We start from the raw sequence: 22530 nt of genomic DNA, 5'->3' as shown, positions 1-22530 counted from the left end.
AGCTAACATCCGAATGAATTTGTTTTTTTTAAACAAAATACTTGCAACTATCATGTGAAACACACCTGAAGCTACTCAATTTTACTTCCATCATTTAAATAAAAACACTCCCAAAGAAGCTATTCAGCAAAATAAATATCCCAAGATGTGTATATGTCCATGTTTCAACGTAACCTCGTAAATACATGATCCCATGTGTTCGGGCTGTACAAGCTGAAACCAGGATCCAGTCTCAGCCTCCAGCAGGAAACCAACAAGCGGAAGCTGTGATCCTGCCCTTTCCGATGGCCATATAAATCCTGGGCACTAGACCGTAATTCAACACTCCTGGGTCGGCTCTGTTTAGAAAGATCTTGACAGAACCGCTTCCCACAAGTTATCAGAATGATTGTGTCGACAATTTTTCTCAGTTTATTCCTTACTTTCTTATCATGTGAGTGTTTTTTGTTCAAGTCTGTCTTTGTCACTGTCTCAATGTTAGTCTACCGCAGGAATGTAAAAGACTCAGCCATCATTTAATCTGCATTAATGCTCATGGTTTATTTGTTTTCTTTTTTCAAGGTGTCCAGTCGGAGATTGTTTTGACCCAGCCAGAGGCAGAGACTGGCCGTCCCGGAGGCAGCCTGAAACTGACCTGTAAAACCAGCGGCTTCGATCTTAGCAGCTACTACATGTACTGGGTCCGACAGGTTCCCGGACAGGGTCTGGAGTGTCTGCTGTACTACTATAGTTCATCCGACAGTAACTATGCACCAGCGATTAAGAATCGATTTACTGCGTCTAAAGACAATTCAAACAACATTTTCGCGTTGGACATGGGGAACCTGAAGATCGAAGACACCGCCATCTATTACTGTGCAAAATACTACAATGCGTCACAGTGTTGTGCACAACGACATTCTCATACAATAACCACTGACAAGTGATTATCTCAAATTGGTGATTTCTACCATGGCAGGAGCGAGAAATAATGTGAGATGCTATTTAAACACAATCCAGTCGTGCTAGTTTGTACAGATGTATATTTTTTTTTTACCTTCTTCGTGTTGATTGTCAAGTTAAATGCAGACCAAACCTGGAAAAGTATTCCAAGCTTTCAAAATACAATGAAGCGTAAAAGCTGAAATAATGCACCAAATCATTCTTAGAGGAGTCTGAATCACTGCTTTCCAGGAAGTGAAGAAATTATCTGCATTTTACAGTTTACAGTCTGTCATAGTATTTGACACAACATGTCTCACAGTGATATAACTGGGGTGACACTGCAATTATGATCAATACAAAAACCTATTCAGCCTCGATTGTTTGAAACGAGTCAGTGATTACTTCTACAAACCTTCTTAACTTGCAGTGCAGTATTAATTCTGTGGGGTTTAATGCCAGTATCATTATTTAATTTGTAAAAGTGTTGGGTAATTATCGATACACCATTTGGGGATTTTGAGAATCAGCTCATGTGTTACTCTGTGCAGTATAAAACATTATTAAAATTTATCAAGAATGATCGGAATTCACTCGCGCAATTATGTGATGAAGATTTATTGTGACTTTATTTTGCCTGTGGTTCTGAAAATTTAAAATGATAGTAGATTTTTGATTTGTTTTATGCAGAGCTGGTTATTGTGTGACCCAGTCCAGCGAATGTAACACTGTGATGGTCTTGATTACTGGGGCCAAGGGACCATGGTGACAGTGACTTCAGGTAAGAACTATGAACTTTCTTAGTAACTTTTTAAAAACTTTCTATTCATGTGACTAATTTCTGAATTAAATGAAACTCAGATTCTGTGCTGAGTTTGGTTTGGTTTGGATTGATTTTTGTTCAGACTGATTATAGACTTCAGTTAAGGCTCAGCAAATAGCTAAAATGGTGATGATGGCGTCAGTTGCTCCGTGTATCTCTTTTGTTTTGATCAGATGGGCATTCTGTGTGGCTGGGTTACTTGAAACACTAATGTCTCTTAAACAGTCAGCTATAAATAATGTTTAATGTCAGTGACACCCTGACTGTGAGTTTTATTGTCAACAACAAACGCTAAGAATTCAAAGATGTTTGAGATATTACCAAACATGATTAAAATATGCTAAAATATCATTATTCATTTATTGAATATATGTTCTTACCATGATTATATTTTCTCATTTATTTTGTTGGTGACAAGCAGGTTAGAAACTGTCATAACATTTTCTTGCGGTGCTATATTGCAATTTGTTGATTAGATTCTGAGTTGTTTTACCTGTTTCTGTTGAATTGAGTTGATTGGATTTTGGCTTTGTTTTTACTTGGTTTTGTTGAAGTGTGTTGATTGGTTTTTGAAATTGTTTTATTTGATTCTGTTGAAGTGAATTGGTTGGATTCTGATTATGTTTCATTCAAATCTGTTGTTTTGAGTTGATTGGATTCTGATTTTATTTTCCTTGATTCTGTTGAATTGAGTTGATTGAATTCTTATTCAATTTGTGGAATTGATCAGCGTTTTCATACTTTCTGTAATTGATGTTTTCTTTCTGGTGAGGAGATTGTCTCTCTGGATTACTGTTCATTACCAATATTTGTGAAGTTCTATTGTTTTTCATGAATCATTTCTGCATTTGTTCAACTTATATGACACATTTTTCCCTGCTTGATTGAAAACATTACATCCATTTGTAATGGTATGAAAACCAACTTAAGGCAGAAACCCAGAAGTGTGAGAAATGAAAAAGATAAGTTTTTCATGCATTGAATTTGTAAAAAAAGAACTCAGTTCTAATTGTAAACTAGCTGAATTTTGTTTTGAGTAGCCTCATTCAAAATAAAATTTGGGACTAAAATCTGAAACTGCAGAATTGAACAGATTATGTAATTGAAACTAACTTAAAATTATAATGTGGTAATATTTGTCCATTCAGTAATTTTGTTTTGACCATGAAGTGATTAATCAATATATACCTTCAACCGCTCTACTGTGTGCTGCACAGGATTGTCATGATCAAGAAGGGTGTGCAGGTTGGAAATAAATTGAACTGTTGCCAGAAACGTTACAGCTTTAAGTGTTAAGTCCCCTCACAAACAAGGTTGCTGTTATGACTTGTTATTTCTATTCAATTTAATCATTAGTTTGCTTGATTCTGAGCAGCTTTGTTAGACTTCAATTTGTTTTTTTTGTGTGAGGTTACATCATGTTCTTCGTTCTGTTGAAAATGTTTGCAGAGCCAGTTCTGCTTCAAACACACCACGTTGTGATCTGGTGATCGTTCATCTGTTGAGGAATGACTGTGCTTGGGTAACATTAAATGTGTTATACTTGGGAAACCGTTTCTGGTTTCTACATTGTTTTGCAATGTTAACACGGTTGGTGACAGTGAACCGCTCCAGGTTCCTCAATTCAATGCAATCAGCATGCGAGTTTAAATTTCATAAAGCCTATTATTTAGTGAAAGGCAAATCGCAAAGGTTTTAGAAATGAAGGGAAAACAGATACCTTCGGGCGCCATTTTTACTTAAAAGTAATAATTAAGGATTAATCTAATCCATGCTTTCCAATCCAAATTCAGAACTCCACTATCTAGTTCAATCACAAGGTCTGTCTTTAAACAGTTTACAAGTCATAGAGAAATATAAATAGCATTTCAGAAGTCTAATGTTCTAATAGTTCTTGCTCTTGAGCAAAAATGCCATGACAGTGTTATAATTGATCAAGAATCACCTTTCAATTCCGCTGTACACTACATACATATTTTTCTGACTGGAAAAGATCATTGACAAAGACCATTTGGAAATTCTGCACAATTCTATGAAGAACAGATCAGTTTCACTGCTTTGATCAGTTTCATACGTAACTTGAGTTAATTCATTGTTATGTCCCTGATTAAACTGGATTTGCAGGATAAAAATAAAACATTAACTGAATTATTTAATCTGCACAGTGCTTTATGTGTTCCCAATCTGTGCATTTTAATTAAATAGTTACATTTTACAAAAAAAATCAACTGAAGAGTCATTCTTTCGGAAACAACTGCTATAGTGAATTATGTGACCAAGGACAAATTTTGAATTAATTAAAATAATCCACCCATGAACTCGCAGGGCAGCATGGTGGCTCAGTGGTTGGCACTGCTGCCTCACAGCGCCAGGATCCCAAATTCGATTCCACCCTCTGGTGACTGCCTGTGTAGAGTTTGCACATTCTCCCTGTGTCTGCGTGGGTTTCCTTCTGGCGCTCTGGTTTCCTACCACAGTCCAAAAGATGCGCAGGTCAGGTGATTTGTGCAATTTAGCACAGCCATAGTGTTCAGGGATGTCTAGGTTATAGTGCATTAGTCAGGGTTAAATATAAATTATGGGGAATGGGTCTGGTTGGGCTACTTACTGTTCAGAGGGTCAGTGTGGAATTGTTGGGCCAAATGGCCTGTTTCCATACTGTAGGAACTCTACTCTTAAAACCATGGGAGTCCTTGCTGCAAACGCAGAGAATTCATTTTACATCGATGTGTTCAGACATATGCAGAGTTCACAAATTTGCAGAAGACATGAACTAGAGGATAACGGAGCACATTGTTTATTCAGACACTGAAAATAGATTAATATTTATTTTAATTAATATACTTGACCGATTTATTGCAATGTAGCGATCCGAAGGAATGTGCTCACATTTGTTAAGTGTGACAATCGTTTAGATTCGATTTCCTGCAGTATGTATCGGGCCATTTGGCCCAACAAGTCCACACCGACTGTCTGAAGAGTAACCCACCCAGACCCATTCCCCTACCCTATATTTACCCCTGACTAATGCACCTAACACTATGGACAATATAGCATGACCAGTTCACTTGACATGCACATCTTTGGATTGTGGGAGGAAATCCACACAGACACAGGGGAGATTGTGTAAACTCCACATAGGCAGTCACTCAAGGCTGGAACCGAGCCTGGGTACCTGGATCTGTGAGGCAGCAGTGCCCACATTTACTTAGACATCTGTTAAAGCGGGAAAGTCCAGACAGAAGCATGTTTTCAATTCATACCTTTTTAAACATTTTCGTTCATGAAAAGCAGTAAACAAGAAAATGACCTTGCCCTGATTCCTTCAACAGAAATACTTTCCACACTGGAATGCAGTGTTGACTTTATGCAGTGCATACAAAATCTCCCCAGTTCAAGGAACGTTTTAAGAGTATGTAAAAATAATTTAGAGAATAATCCATTGCCTCCGGATCTGTGCTTTAATTGGCGATATTTCCCACCTCAAACATTTTATTAAATAAATGACTTATTAAGTTTATTAACTCAGTGGTTATTTATGTTCATTGTGAACACATTCTCGTTCACATTAATCCACTGGTTAGTTCCTCTGATGAATGTTCAAGTACAGTGAATATATTTGACGTGAGGAGTTGAGCAATGTATCCTCTAGGATTAAGTCTGTTGTACAGTTTGTTTCAGTGCTATCTCTGACTAACTTGTCAACGGTCCTGACCATTTGTAAATTGTCCAATTCGGATCCCTGAATCTCAGACAGTTCAATTTCATCTCGCGCTTCAAAACCATTTTTATCGGCCAGAAATACAATATTCGATTAGGTACCTCAGAATTGAGAGCCCTGACTAAGTTGTTCCAATCAAAACGAACGTTTCAGGAACAAAAGGCAGATAGCAAGAGTTTTGAAATTGGTTGTTGGCAACAAGAGATATTTGATTGAGTGAGGCAGATGGAAATATGCTGTATACTTTCTTTGTGCCTCAGTTATGCAGGACATGTTTCGTGGCACAATGTAGAATCAGAATGTTTTTGCATCTTATTATTTGAAAACCTATTATCAGCTTTTAATGTCACTGGCAACGGTGATATTACACTACAAAACATTTTAATCTTTTTCAGACTAAGTAGACCGTCTGGTGCAGCAACATTCACAGGGGAAAGAGGAAGGGAGTTCGAGGTTGGAATCCAGTGACAGTGAATTGATGGCAATACAATTCCTAGTTTTATTCCTCTGTAGTTCCCATAGAGTTTGAACAATTCGGAGCTGCTATCAAAGTATTCTTGGATAAATGTTGAAATGTTACTTTCATTGTACAAACATTCTGGAACAATTCCTGGTTGTTGGAAGGTGTTAATAACTAACATGGTTTATGTACTGTCAAAACAGGTGGGCTGTGTTCTCTGTGATAGTGTCGAGCTCATTGTGTTCAGGTCTGTTGTGATGTTGTGGTAGTGTCCCTGATTCAGTGCCAGGAGGCCTGTGTTCACTTACAACCTGTTAGAGAGATATATAATACCATCTCTTATCAGGTTACTTCAGTGCAAGAAAGCAGATTGAGATGTTGGGGTGTTTGTTGGAATTCCACTCACAGAGGCCAGTGAAATCTATTCAATCGCTGTCCTGACTTGTGTCTCTTAGATATTAGACAGAATTTTGGCAGTTAGCAGCTTTTTCCAGATCAATATTTGTTCACAAGCGTTTGGGCATCGCTAGATGGTGTTAATGGAGAAAGTGCTCACCTTTATATTAAACCAGTGCTGTAGCTGAATTTGATTGTTCAGTCCGGTGGGGGTTCCGCTGAATCCAACACTTGCAGCAGAAGGAGATAGCTTTTCAATTGGTCTTCAATTGCTATCTCTGACCATCCAGTACCTCTGCTAAGAATCCTTTTTCCAACAGGAGTCAAGCCAACGTAATCACTGTTTATCTCAACAGGTGTGAGCTCTTGTGCCAAAAACATGAAAACAATTTGGTGAAGAGGGGGTCTCTGGATGCGAAAGGTTAACCTTGCCTTCTCTCCACAGGAGCTGCTAGACCTGCTGAGTTTCTTCAGAAATTTCTGTCTTTTATTTTGGTTTTCTAGCATTTAAAGTTTGTTGTTTCATTGAAAAAAGTTCTGTTCGATTAAACACATTCTTCAGGGAAAAGATGCATTTGAACAAATTGCGAATGTTCAGAGATATTAAATATCAGAGAATCATTGAATTTGAGCGCCCTGATCTCGAGCTGTAGTTTCACAAGAAACTATTATGAAGTAACAACCCACTCCAGAGTGCAGTGGCTGCTGTAATTGGGTGGAAGTTATTTTGATCACTCAAATAGAGAATGTCAATGATCTCATTCCAAATAATCAACAGAATTTTTTAAAGCATGTGTGAAACAATTAATTTGTTGAAATATTTTAATAAAAAGTGTTCACCGCCAGAGCTAGCTTAATGAATGACACAATGATAGGAAGGTAGGAGCAAGAGGAGGGCACTCAGCTGTATGATTAAGAAATAGCTCTGTTCCTTCAGTGAAAACACAGTCAAATCACACAAATGGAAACCATGTCATCTTGTGTAGACACACAAGTGCCTCAAATAATTTACAATTCTTCCAGTGGTTGTTTGAATCTCTAGACCGGTGTGGAAGTGTCAGACTTTTTATATTGCCTTGAGAAACCAGTTATCATCAGTCTATTTGAATTGCTGAAGTTGGTGTGGTATTAGCACATTCAGAGCGCTGGTAGGAAGTGAGTCCCATGGCTGTGATTGAGGAAGAGGAAACGGGCAGGGAAATAGTTGAGAGTCAAGTTGAAGTCTGATTTGGAGGAAAGCTTTCAGGAGAAGCATTTACATACATGTGCGCCCTTATCCTCAAGGGTCACAATTTTGGAACATGCTGCCGAAGGGACATGACAGCATGCAAAATGGAAGCTGAAGAAGGCACTTTGGCCCCTCTAGAAGGCTATTCCATTCATGGGATCATCATTAATCTTGCTGCTCACCAATCTTCCCAACACTCGATAACCTTGAACCTGATTGTTTACTATTCAGCAAAAGAATGGTGAACCTTTGGAATTCTCCACCACAGAAATTGATTGAGGACAAAACATTAAATGATTTCAATAAGGAGATTGATTCCTTCAATCCTTAAAAAAATGCTACAGATATGTGGGAGAAAGGGAAACAGGCTACAATATTGGTTGAATGCCATGAAAACATTGAATGGGACATGGTTTGTAGGTTTGTAAGTTTGCATGTAATGCCAACACTGGTTGTATAATTGGCAATGAAAGTTATCTAAACGTACAATGAGATCTTGATCAGCTGGGCCAATGGGCTGAGGAGTGGCAGATGGAGTTTAATTTAAATGAACATGACATTTTGCTTTTTGAGAAGATAAATCAGGTCACAATTTACAGAGTTAATGGTAGGGCATTGGATAGTGATGTTTAAACACAGGGCCTTGAGGGTCCAGACTCATAGAGTCTTACAGAGTTAATGGTAGGGCACTGGGTAGTGATGTTGAACCCTGAGGAACCTGAGGGTTCAGACTCATAGATTCTTGAAAGCATTGTCTCAAGTACCTAGTGTGTTGAAGGTGTTTTGCACATGTACCTTCATTGGTCAGAGCACTGACTGCAGGATTTAGGGCTTCATGTTGTAACTGTCCAAAACATTGGAATGAACTGCCAGAGGAAGTGGTAAATGCAGAGATAGGTCCAACATTTAGAAGACATTTGAACAGCAACAGGAACAGGATAGGTCTGGATGGATATGGGCCAAAGGCAGGCAAGTGGAATTAGTTTAATTTGGGAACTCTGGTCAGCATGGATGAGCTGGACCAAAGGAACTGTTTCTGTGCTGAACGACTTTATGACTCACTGACTTTATATTGGAGTAGGCTCAAAGTTGGAAGGTGGTGAGCAAGTGAGGGGTTAGATTGGGCATGTGGGAGAGTTTGGGCTGGTAGGCTGTGAGGTGTTGGCTGGCTGCTGGGTAAGCTTGCACGCACTCTGTCTGGCAAGGTGGTATCAAGGTAAATGGTAATGGTCACAGGATAATTTGTTCGAATTGTGCTTGGTAGGTGAGGGGTAGTTTGAGCTGGAATGCAGGAGGTCTGTCTTTCCCAGACAGGTTTATGGAGAGGTGGGCAGGATGCCAGGCTGGTTAGTGTAGCGGTGGGCAGAGTGCCAGGATGTTTCAGGGTGGAAGGTCACTGTAATGAAGTGACAGGTGGACGTGTTGTCAAAATGCAAAGCTCGGAGTCTGGCAAAATGGTAGGTTGTAAAGCACAGATGTGAAAGGAGCGAGGATGCAATGTGCACAGGTTGACTTGGGTAAGATGTTAGGTCAGTGATCAAGGGCTGAGGTCATGTCTTGGGTAGTGGGCTTTTGTCAGAGGTTGTGAAAATGATGGTGCCAGGTCCAGTCAGGGCCAGATTCAACATGGGCCAGGTGCAGGGCGGCAGGAGTGTAAATGAGTGAAAGGAATTGAGATCATATGTCCATCTGGAATATAGAATATAGAACATTACAGTGCAATACAGGCCCTTCAGCCCTCGATGTTGTGCTGACCTGTGGAACCAATCTGAAGCCTATCTGTCCTACACTATTCCATTTTCATCCATAAATTTATCCAATGACCTTTTAAATGCCCTTAAAGTTGGCGAGTGTACTATTGTTGCAGGCAGTGCGCTCCATGCCCCTCCTCCTCTCTGAGTAAAGAAACAACCTCTGACATCTATCATCTATGTCCTCTCCTGCTAGCCATCACTATTCAAGGAAAAAGACTTTCACTGTCCACCCTCTGTTTATCTTTTATGTCTCAATTAAGTCACCTCTCAACCTTCTTCTCTCAAACAAAAAGAGCCTCAAGACCCTCATCCTTTCCTCATTAAACCTTCCCTCCATACCAGACAAGGTACATCATGGTAATCCTCCTCTGATCTCTTCCAAAGCTTCCACATTCTCTCTATAATGTGGTGACCAGAACAGTACACAATACTCCCAAGTGCGGCCACACCAGAATTATGTACAGCTGCAGCCTAACCTCGTGGTTCTGAAACTCAGTCCCTCTATTGATGAAAGCCAACACAAAGTATGCCTTCTAAATAGCTCTTATCAAACTGGCTGGCAACTTTTAGGGATCTATGTACATGGACACCGAGATCTCTCTTCTCAGATATACTACCAATATGGATTGCCTTGGATGTGTTTTGTGTGATAGGGGTTGTGTGTACCGGACATGAATGGGTAGGGTTTGTCAATGTGAGTGGAAATTTAGGTCTAGACAGAGTAAGTGCAGTGGTTAGTCTGAAAGATGAGGTTTGGTGGTGAACTGCGTGTCAATTTGATAGTTATTAAAGTTAAAGATTACCAGTTCATTTCTCAAATCATATTTACGTAAATACTCAGCTGTAACACTCCAAAGTCTCTGAACCTTAATGGTCCTCCATTTTTCAGAGGCCTCCAGAATTCAGATAATTGTAAATTAGATGTTTCAACTTCCAGACAATTGGCATGAGTTCAGCCGTGACAGCCCTCCTCCCAGTCCCAGTGCTCAGCTCCTGCCTGTGCTGCTGCTGCAGTGACCTTCCTCCCAGAGAGAACATTCTGCCTTGCATTGATAAGTGAGGAAGGCTCACTGGACCTGATTTCCAAGTATGGGGACAGCAAACACGAGGGGACACAACTTTAAAGTGAGGGGAGATAGGTTTAAGACAGATGTCAGAGGTAGTTTCTTTACTCATTGAGTAGTAAGGGAATGGAATGCTTGCCTGCAACGGTAGTAGATTCGCCAAGATTAAGTCATCATTGAACAGGCTTGGATGCTGCCTGAACTGCTGTGCTCTTCCAGCACCACTAATCCAGAATCGGATTTCCAGCATCTGTAGTCATTGTTTTTATCTCGGCATACAGACGTAGGTGGGATGGGCTTCAGATTAGTATGACAGGGTGGCGCAACATCGAGGGCCGAAGGGCCTGTATTGCACTGTAATGTTCTAAGTTCTATGATTCACTCTGATTTCTCTCCGGGGGTACTGCCAGCGGTTGGGTATTTCCAGCAGCACAGTACCTAGTGGGACAGCACGCTGGTTCCGTGGTTAGCGCTGCTGCCTCACAGTGCTAGGGACTCGGGTTCCATTCCAACCTCGGGTGACTGTTTGTGTGGAGTTGGCACTTTCTCCCCATGTCTGTGTGCGTTTCATCCCACAGTCCAAAGATATGCAAGCTGGGTGAATTGCAAATGTTGTGTTCAGTGATTGGGAGGTTAGGTGCATTAGTCAGGGTTAACTGGAGCATAACAGGGTAGGGGAATAGGTCTGGATGGGTTACTTTTCAGAGGGTGGGTGTGGACTTGTTGGGCCAAATGGCCTGTTTGCACACAGTGTAGAATTTTGATGAATCTGCCTTTCCTTGGTTTGTATTTTGTGAAACTTCTTTGCTCTTCACAGCAATCCAGTGAAAGTGTCAGTTGGTGAGATCTTCAAAGTTACTGGGGTGGGATCAGGATGTTCTTCTTCCTAAATTATATGGCAATGGTCAAGGTCGAGGGCATGTTTCTAAAGAAGGAACAAATGATCATGATCAGCAACTGGTAGGAAACAAAAATAAACTCCAGTTATGCTGAAGACTCAGTGGGAGCATACTGGCAAACGTTTACAGCTGAGGATACATTTGAGTAACTGATAAGGTCAAATGAACAGAAACTAACTTGCTCAATTGGTCATTCTATTGTAGAGACACCATCTCCCCCCACGCTTTATGGCCTGGTCTCCTCCTGTCAGGAGCACGACACCGGTTCTGCGACCTTTGGTTGTTTGGCGATGGACTATTCCCCTGACGTCACCAAGGTAACCTGGAAGAAAGGTGGGGAGTTAATCACGACTGGATTTAAGACTTACCCATCAGTGAGAAACAAGAAGGGAACCTACACCCTGAGCAGCCAGTTAACCCTGCCCGGGTCAGCGGCAGATTGCAAAATCTACTGTGAGGTTCAACACAGCGGGTCACACAAGAGCAAAGAAATGCCATGTCCAGGTATGTGTTGTGGGAACTGAGATAAACAGAGCATCTGGGATTAATATGAAGAAGGCATTATTTATAACCGTTTTCACAGAATCACCTGATACAGCACAGGAAAAAGGCCCTTTGATCCATCCAGTTCACGCCTATCAATTACAGCCACTTAACTATTCCAGTCTCATGTGCCAGCACCTGATCCATTGCCTTGTCTGACTTGCCCTTGCAAGGATGCATCGCAATACTTCATACCTATTATGAGGGGCTCAGTCTCTACATGACTTATAGGTGCTGAGGTCCAGGCTAACACCACCCTCTGTTTGATTTTGTTTTCCCCTGAGATCCACTTGGGAGCTCCTCGCCTTACCTTCACCCTGTGCCCCTGAGGCATTGATCAATCCATCAAGGGAAAAGGTTTCATCCAGTTTACCCTGTCTATGCCTAAAATAATTCTAGACATCATGATAATCTTCTCCCTAATTCTCCTCTGCTCCAAGGAATACCCCTGTCTATCTAAACTAGTTTCATAACTAAAACCCTCCAACCCAGGCAAGATCCTGGCAAATCTCATCAATACTGCCTTCAGTGTAATCACATTCCTTCGATAACATGCATACAACGCTTCAGTATGGCCTAACCAGTGTTCTATTAAGTTCCAGTATCATCTCCCTACTCTTCATTGTCAATGTCTCGGCTCATAAAAGCAAATATCCTCTCACCTTCTTAGCCTCTTTATCCAGACACCACAGTACTATAGGGGATCGGTGGGTACATGCACCAAAGATCCTCAGGCCTTTCCAGGGTTCCACCATTCAAAACGTCATACCTCACAGATTCTTCTGCCGAATTACATCACCTCACATTTCTGCAGAATAATTTCCATTTGCAACTTCACTTCACATACAACCAACCCTTTTATATCCTCCTGCAATCTAAAGCCATTATGCTCATGACTTACCAACATGACAGTTTTCATTTCATCTGTGAATTCACTGGTTAATCCTCCTAAATTTGAGTCTTAATCATTAGTATGTAAGAGAAATAACAAGGAAATCAAACCAATCCCTACAGAGCACCAGGAGACATAGATTTCCAGTCACACAGACACCCGATGACTATTATCCCCTGCTCCCACCACTCAGCCAGTTCTCGATCCAATCTGTCAAATTAACTCCGATCCCATTGGCTCTGATTATTTCTATCATCTGGACATCGAGTTATCTCTCTGAAAACTACTATCAATTTCTTACACATGACTTCCTCTCAATAAAACCGTGCTGAAAATTGTTGATTTATCTTTCAAATGAAGACTAATTTCACTTCTCAATAGTTTCCCTCCCACTGAGATGAGCTTGACAGATCTGTGTTTTCATTATTTATACCTTCCTTCGTCCTGCATGACAGTGCAACGTTGGCTGATCTACACTCACTTGGCACAACTGTTGTGGCCAGACAGGAATTCTAAATTATTGTCAGCGACCCAACTATTTCATCCTTTGCATCGCTCAACAGCTCGGTATATACTTTTCATCTGCCCTGGAAATATAACCACTTTTCATTCAGCAAGACAACACAGAACATCACGTCATGTGTCCTAATTTCTGAAAACTACATCACAACACCCCTCCATGTTTTCTGTCCCCACATTGTCCCTCTCACTAGTGAACACTGACACAACACGTTCGTTTTGACCACAAGCTAATCCTCCGGCTCCACTCCAATAATACACTTAATGAGCATTACTGTTTCCTGAATAATTCTTTTATTATGAATGAGCACGTAACTTTTAAAAATATTTTCCTTTATTTTGACTGCTATTATTTTCTCATGGTCCCTTTTGCTCTTCTAATTCCTCTGTCTTTCAAACTCCCCCTTGCACGTTCTGTACTCCATACTAATTCCTATTGTTTTGAGATTTCAGTATAGACCGGAAGCCTCCCTTGTTTCTCTTTATCTCCCCCTCCATGCCCTTTGGTGTCCAGAGCCCACTGCATTCTTGGTCCCACTCAGTGGCTTCCTGGGAAATGTCCTCCCTGTGATTTTCTTATCTCTCTCTTAAATATGTCACACTGCTCTGACTCAGATTTACCAATAAGTGTCAGCTTCCAGTCCACTCTGGTCAAGTCATTACCTGATCTTACTAAAATTGTCCTTCCCTTTTTCAGAACTTTGGGCCAATTTCTATTCCTTTGCAGTACAATCTGAAATCCAACTGATTTACGATCACTGTCTGCAAAGTGCTCCACCATTGAGGTTTTACCCACTGGGTCGACTTCATTCCCTAAAGTTAAGTCCAGATTCACCCTTCTCTTGCAAATTCTGGATTACAATTCTCAGTATTAAACACATATTTTGTTAAAATATTCTCCTGGAGCATTTTCAGAATTCTGCTCCCTCTAAATTTTTGACAAAATGAATATCCAAGCCTATGCTGAGGAAGTTAAAAACCTCTTTTCTCATTCCCCGATTTAATTTACATTTCTCTGAAATTTGCCCATGTATGTTCACTTGCTCTTTTGGACCTATAGTAAGGTCTATCGTGCTCTCCCAGTAGTTATGTTTGCTGTATTTTGGTTTTGAAGTACTGTCCATTTGCCTTTGTTCGAGGAGGTATCCATGGTTTCATTTCTCTTGACAGCCTAAAATACTCTTGTCAGAATTGCGACAGAAGCAACATTCTGCACTGTACACCCCCAGCCCTCATCCTTTTCCATCTTTCCCTGTCTTGCCTGAAGGCACTAAATCCTGGAATGTTGAATAGCCCACTCCTGCCTGGCTCTCAGTATGTCTCTGTGATAGCAACCGCATCATTTCCTCATTTATGCCAGTAATTTGTCTGCCTTGTTCATCAGACTCTGTCATTAAAACGAATACCATCCAACATTGCTATCTCCCTTTTGATGTTACCGGCCTATAATTTCTATGCCTCCTTGACTCCCTTGCTGTGTCCTACAATTTTAGCTTTTCACATTGTCCTGCTGATCTTTCTGTGTGGATCCCAGCTTCTCCAGCACTCTGCATAATTATGATTCTTGTATCCATTAACCACAAAAAACCTTGATATATGAGAACTGATTGTATTTGTTCTGAAATTCGTCAGATAATTTATGCGATGTGTGTCCTAATGATCTAGGTATTCTCCCACCAACTCTTCTCCTAACTGTGAGCTCCAGTGAAGAAATCGCAAGCAGCAAGTTTGCAACCGTCGTCTGTTCAATCATCGATTTCCATCCGAAGTCAATCTCCGTGAGTTGGTTGAAAAACGGCCGACCCTTCGATTCTGGCTTCTTCACGTCTCCCGTGTGTGAGGCAGACGGGAACTTCTCGGTGACGAGTCGGCTGATGGTCCCTTATGGTGAATGGTTCAACAGCGCAGTCTATACCTGCCAGGTCACTCATGGAGAGAACATTCAAAGTAAAAACATCACCGCACTCCAGGGTAAGAGACACACACTGAGAGAGCTACAAATCATTCTAAACTCTGATGTGAATGAAACATGCTCATTTATCAGGCGTAGTAGACAGTACGGTAGAGCTTCTCGTTTCCCAACATGCCACGTATCGCATTTCAGTTTGAGTGTTACATTAGCATCGCTCATGTCTCAACATTTTGGCAAGTCAGAAAAGCATGTTTCCTCTCTGTTGAAGATAGATATATAGACAGTGAGCTTTGTTAAATAGTTTATTGCCTGACCACGCTGGGAGAGGCGTTCAGAGGGCCACTTCAGGGATAAGTTTGGGGGAAGAGGGGGGATATTGGAGAGATATCTGATTGAAACATAGAAAATACTGAGAGACTGAGGTCGAGTGAACGTGGAATAGATGTTTTGACTGGTCGGCCAGACTAGGACCCAAGGGCACAGTCTCAGGGCCAAAGGGGCACCGTTTAGAACTGAGATGTGGGAAGAAATGTCTTCAGCCAGAGGGTGATGAGGCTGTGGAACTTGTTGCTGCAGAGGGCTGTGGAGGCCAGGCCATTGTGTGTATTCAAGCCAGAGATAGATCGGCTCTTGTTTAGAGAAGACAGTAGAATGGCTGTAGCCCGAAACGTCGATTTTCCTGCTCGTCGGATGCTGCCTGACCTGCTGTGCTTTTCCAGCATCATTCTGATCGAAACTCTGGATTGGCCGTACAGCCTTATTCTGATCCTCTATCTTATGATGTTGTGGTCTCAAAAAGACGTGGTTAAAATATGCAGTGACCCTTACTTGAAAATAAATCAAAATGCGTTCAATGCTTCATTCCCTGCTCAGGAATGACCTGTTGGCCTTGGACATTGTACGACATTGATTTTTTATCTGGTACTGAGCTCTTTAACTTCATTTATGGGATCAGACCCCAGACCAAGTGGGTATCACATCAACTGGGATAAACGTGATCTCACTGAGCTTCTTTAAGATGGTCTCTGTAATTAGTGGATGAGGCAGGAGAATAAATTCTGGTAAGAACAGTCCAATAGGGATGAATGAACTAGGAACTCGAGACAGGCTGATTTAGCCTGGTTTGGGGTGGCGATGTTTACACAGTGAGTAGTGGATGTCTATAAAATTAGTGCACATTTCCATCGCGTTTGTAGATTAATTTAAGACGCTTTTGTTTGTTTTTTTCTCCCCTGCTCTATGAAGAAATTAAAAAACGCACCTTAGTAAATAAAGTGAAAGTACAGACCAGTTACGAACAAACTGAATGGAGGGAAAGACTTAAGGAGATGGGTGTCCTTCTCGATATCCAATGCTGTACTCAATGTCTTGTTTTCTGATCTACTCCAAACACAGCTCACGAGGAACAATGACATACATTAGAGAATGACATCACACCAATAACGCAAAGTATTTTTGATCAAGTTAAATATAATGAACAGAATTTACATGGCTGTTCACCGCTCCTGTAACACTTTAGAACTCTGCAAAGAGAATAATTATTATTTATTATAATTTGTCTCAAATGTAGGATGTGATTTGGCAGTCAGCATGACCAGCAGCATTTGCACCTAAGGATTTTGAACATGGAAATGAACTCATTATATTGAGATTACTCTTGTCACAAGTATTAATAGATGGTGTTAAGTGAGAGACAGACTCTGAAAGAAAGGTAATTCCATGGGTTACATGATGGTATCTTCGATTATTTTATTTTTCAGGTTTCACTTGTTACAAAGCCAGTGTTCTTTAGGAGTAATTACACAGGGTATGTTATAGGTAATCACAAATGCTTTCACAAATCAAAATACATCAACAACAGTAAGCATCGTTTCAGCAATAGTTGGAGTTGCCATTTTGAAGGTGGTGTCTTCACCCTGTGAAGAAGTAATCTGAAGATTGGCTGTTTGTATCATAAAGGGGCATTTTTCATTGACTTTGATTTTTGTTTCATAGAAGATACCGAGTGCCACCCTAACACCGTTAAAATCCTCCCACCGCCAGTAGAACAAGTCTTACTGGAGGCGACGGTGACGTTAACCTGCGTTGTGTCCAATTTTCCTTCTGGAGTCAACGTGACCTGGAAACAAGAAAAAAAGCCTCTGAAAACAGAGATTGCTGACCAGCCTGGACAGAATCCCGACAGTGTGATCAGCAAATTAGACATTTCTACTGAAGCCTGGATGAGTGGCGTTACTTTTGAATGTGTGGTGTACCATCAGAATATACCGACTCCGCGGAGAGACTCCATCCACAAGGAGAAAGGTGAGATTAAAACACAAAGGATCCCATGTGTAATCCAGATCCAGTTACATCAATGTCAGGCTTTGATTGGTAATGAACAAACACCATTGGGAGGATTAATGATGCATCTGAAGGCAGGATAGCTAGGTAGCTGATTAAGAAAAAGATGGACCAAAGGATATTGTATTCTGATTCACTCAGATAAAGTGGGAAGAAGCCTGGGTTGTGACGTCACCATCAGCAATGACAGTTGGACAGAATGTCCTTGTTGTGGGCTGGAAACATGGAGGCAACTTTCACATTAAAATCGACTTTTTTTACTGGACAGAATGTGTACCATTCTGCTCCTTTAGTAAACGGAAGTGAATAAATCCCAAATTAAACATGGCATATTTTAATATTTAGTGAAATTGTGATATTGGTTCAGGATTTTTTGGTTGATTTATATTTGTCTCAAATATTCTGCAGTGATTAATCCGCTGGAGCCAACTGTGTCGGTCCTCCTGCCACCAACAGAAGAAATCTCCGCTCAGAGGTTTCTCTCCCTTAACTGTTTAGTGAGAGGTTTCTCTCCCCGAGAGATCTTCGTCAAGTGGACAAACAATGACAAGCCGGTGAATCCCAGTAACTACAAGAACACCGAGGTGATGGCGGAGAGTGACAACATCTCCTTCTTCATGTACAGCCTGTTATCCATTACAGCGGAGGAGTGGGCCAGCGGTGCTTCTTACTCCTGTGTGGTGGGACATGAAGCAATTCCACTGAAGATCATCAACAGAACAGTCGATAAATCCAGCGGTAAACCAAGTTTTGTAAACATTTCGCTTGCACTGATGGACACTGTTAATTCATGTCAATAAAAATCTCAAAGTTGCATTTAATAATTCAACAGAAGTAATAGAAGTGTTTTTATTTTCCTCCAGTTGTGAGTCAAATACTGAATTAATTGTTTCCCACCCTGACTTCCATTCCATCTGTGTAGTTAAAGTGGATTATTAACAGGTCTAGGACGAGTGTCTTGTGCAGTTAATGTTCTCTGCTCAGATACACCCTGGGTCAGAGACAGAGTAAAGCTCACTCATTGCAGGATTCTGCCAAATACCTTATCCATCCTAAATCCCTCTGTGACAAAATCTGACAATGTCCATTTTATGTCAAGGGTCGAGCACGAGTTTTGAACTTGGTGTTCTTGATTCTCCCGATTGGACACTCTTACAAAATTCATGTCAGTTTTAAACTGCCACATTGCACCAATTGGAAATGTAAATTTAAGACACGTTAAAATTAAATTTGATTGGAACATACCAATCGTAAATAGTGCAGAACAGTTTGAATGTAACCTTTGTTTCTGGGGAACTGCCAGGGATCTTGCACCAGCGCATGAGTTGACAGAATGTATCTTCACTTTCACACCAAAGAGAATCAACAGATAAGTTGTCGTGGAGCAGAGGGGAGGGGAATGATGAATGGTCTGTCCTCGTGCTCCCTGTGAAGAGTTTTCATGGAAGATGTCCTCTGTAATGTAACCCAGTTGTTAACAGGAACAATCAGCTTCTTGCTTACTGTCCAAAGATTTAACATTTCCTTGCAAAATAATACCTTTGAAGCATGTTGGACATGCTTGGCTCTGTGAACAAATGATTAACATTGATTCCCATAATCCAAAACTGGTGTTTGCATCGTCCCGGTTTGTATTCCATAGGTTTGTTTCTGTTTTCTGGAGCACATGGGGTCAATTCTGGTATTCGAATACCTGATATCATTTTGTTTCACATACAGAACACAAGTAGACATTTTCTAATAAAGATATTCAGAAATGTTATCTCTTGGGCAGACAGAAATTCTATCACTGCAACAGAAGTGTTGCTCATAAAACACTTATCTCTCCATGATGATGGGAAATGTTTCCTACAACACCAAGGTCAGATCTAATTATGGGCAATCCATTAAAATTCGAACAATAAATTAGAATAATAAAAATTGCAGTCTGGTATAAGAACAGATACAGAGAGATGATCACAAATACACTCGTAATGACACATATACGAGCTCTCACCTAAAGACACATATTTATGTGCACACTCAAATGTGCATATAGATAAGATGTCACACATGCATACTCACACAGAGCCACACATGCAAGTGGCACTTGAACACTCTCTAAGCTCATACAAAAACTCACATACACCGAATGAAAAACATTTGCACAAATGAACAGGGGTACTCACACATAACCATGAGAAACATAGACACACGGTAACACACAAATACATTTACATTCATACAGCACAATGCGTACAGACATACACGCATGAACACAGATACAAATTCCGAAAAATGTCCTCCCACTTGTCAACTCACACAGGCACGTAAGTGCACAGAGATAAATATTAATATCATAACTTTCCCATTTACAGAATCACAAACATACAATGACAGAAGCAGCTTAATTAGTTATTTTTAAACCACATTGATCAGCATGGATACAATATCACACGTACACACAAATTCAGAGTCTCACATGCAGACACACAAGTGCATAGGTCAACAAATAGAGGGGTGTTTATTAAATAAGGATAATGGGCATAAACATCAGCAAGCATCCACAAACAATAACACAAACAAGCTTCTCAGGAGATGGTTTGGGAAAGATTGCCACATAAGCAAACATCATCATATAAATATAAACATCCATCAAAGCATAACATTGCATGCTAACATTTATTAAGCATAAACATGAAAATAACCTAATGTAGGTAGGATCTGAAACAGACACATAAGCACACATTTTAGATAGCACTAATGAAAAATGAACACTCACAAAGACATTACAAGATAAGCATAGGCAGCAACGAGGTGGAATATTAGCATGATGATGCTTACACAATGTGAAAAGACCAAAATTTAGGTACACAAACACATGAGCACACCAGCAGTAAAGGAACAGGAATATGTTTATTCACGCACAGACTCCAACGTGGGCAAGAGTGAAGTAAGAGACTCTCATAACCACATACACAAACATTAAAGGAAAATCAAACACACCAAGCAGTTGATCAAATAAACTAAGGGACACATGTACAAACACTTATTCCTAAATGTACAGATCCTACAAACAAAAATATGAAGCAATGTCCTGACTGTGATGTCACTTATATTCATGATTTGCCAAGCAATTGGTCACCAATACATAAAGATGAGAATCACATTTGAACTTTTATTCAGTGATGGCCACAATTTTCAACTAAAGTGCTGTCACAGCCTATATTTAAAATATCATGATATAATTAAAGTAATCATTCATAATAATCATTCCTCAAATAATAATATCCTTAAATAATAGATTGAAAGAAAAATAATTTAAAACGTTCTGACATGGACAATGAAGAAAGAACATGTGCAGTTAGTATTTGTAATTTCTTGCTGAGAGTAAATAATGCACTAATAGATACAGATAAGAGTCACACTTGAGAAATACCTGACTGCTTTATGAAGATGTAATGGTCACTAATTACATGACTTGGATGCAGATAGATCGATCTGGATCAATAAACAATCTCGGCTTTATACTCATAGATTCAATAGATCGCACTTGGATTGAAAACTATGAGGATGATTACAGCAACATCTGGACCACTGCCTCCACGTTCATCACCTTGTTTTTCCTGAGTACTTTCTACAGCGCTGCCGTCACTCTGGTGAAGGTGAGAATAATCACATCTTTCTCACGCCAAGCAGCCCAATATGTTTTGTGAAATCTCTAAGTGTGCCATTGAATAAACATTAAGTCTGAAAGTCCCTGATCATAAATATCTGCGTCATTGCTTTATCTCTCTTTTCCAGGTTAAGTGAATGAATTGTGGACCCCCTTGATTTTCCTGATCTGCTTATCAAGGTCTCTGAATTCCCAATCTACAATCTGTCCTGTTGCTGACTCTAACAGTGAGATTACTTCAGTTTATCAGCGTGTAACTGAGACAATTATTGATGGATTTTCCTTTTTACTTTGATATCTTTGAGATAGTTGTGGTTGGAAGAATTTGGAGCTTCCCAGTTGTTTGAAGCCCATTTGTTTTGCTTTTATTAGTTCCTTACTCAGAATGGTTGCCTACCCTTTCTGATGGGCCTTTGTACTCCTTTTCTTATGACTGTTACTGATGTTTCCCTTTCTGATGAGCCTTTGTACTCCATTTCTTGTGACTGTTACTGATGTAACCCTTTCTGATGAGCCTTTGTACTCCCTTTCTTGTGACTGTTACTGATGTAACCCTTTCTGGTGAGCCTTTGTACTCCCTTTCTTGTGACTGTTACTGATGTACAGAAAACTCCCAGCTCACAGCGCATGTGTTCTCATCTCAATGTGGCATCCAGCCATTATATTCACTTCTGTTAGCTTTTACATCAACTTTTTGGATAAAAATGCTTTCTGAAATTGTTAATAAATCTCGAATGAATATGCACTAACCTTGAGTTTACTTAATTCTTTCTTCAAGACCAGTCAGTAATAATACATTTTCCCACATCCTACTCCTTTCCCAGCCAAATGCTTTCACTTGTTCTGTTTGGTTGTGTTTCATCCAGTCATTTAGTTTAATGCTGCGCTACCATGCAGCCCACTAATGTAAATACATCTATCACACGATATGCCTGATGGAACACTCCAGAGGCAGAATGATTAGAGAACATTTTCTCTTATGCACAAAGGGTCACGACCTTGGGTCATCTAATGATACAAATGAGGAGCTTTTTATCGAAGCCTATAAAAGGCAGACAAAGGAGTTTGAAACTTTACTCTACACTGTCTAAACTAAAAGTACTCCCAATGTGGGGACAGCCTGGGTTAGTAATGCAGAAATCGCCACCTAAAGCGCCCAACGAAACATTCATCAGCCAAAAATGTCAACCTTCAGTCAGGTATTCAGACACAACACGTGCACAATACAAGGGCGGATTCTCAGGACTGGAGTTTTTCTCACACCTAAATCTCATGGAGCACAATTCCTGGCATCTATTTGACACACCACACCTGTCAAATCCCAGGGAATGAGACTGAGATCTATCTGATACAGGGATATTACTGAACAGCAACCCTCACAAATAATAAATCAGAGGTCG

At 40.4% G+C, this 22530-nt stretch overlaps 1 long non-coding RNA gene and 1 gene segment (V, D, J or C); both read left to right on the top strand.

Moving 5' to 3' along the window:
- The first annotated feature begins 282 nt into the window (after positions 1–282).
- On the top strand, positions 283–18309 carry LOC140458913 (Ig heavy chain C region-like). The segment is given in 7 exon segments: positions 283–433; positions 562–870; positions 1649–1702; positions 11471–11770; positions 14886–15191; positions 17128–17436; positions 17884–18309. Coding segments are annotated over 7 exon segments (1719 nt in total).
- Positions 18310–21034: 2725 nt separating this feature from the next.
- On the top strand, positions 21035–21879 carry LOC140459034 (uncharacterized). The gene is made up of 2 exons (XR_011953829.1): positions 21035–21119; positions 21259–21879. It is a non-coding gene; the product is annotated as an uncharacterized lncRNA (long non-coding RNA).
- The last annotated feature ends 651 nt before the right edge of the window (positions 21880–22530 follow it).

The sequence above is a fragment of the Chiloscyllium punctatum genome, chromosome 34 (assembly GCF_047496795.1).
Source record: "Chiloscyllium punctatum isolate Juve2018m chromosome 34, sChiPun1.3, whole genome shotgun sequence".
NCBI lineage: Eukaryota > Metazoa > Chordata > Chondrichthyes > Orectolobiformes > Hemiscylliidae > Chiloscyllium > Chiloscyllium punctatum.
This window is presented reverse-complemented; position numbering and strand designations above follow the sequence as displayed.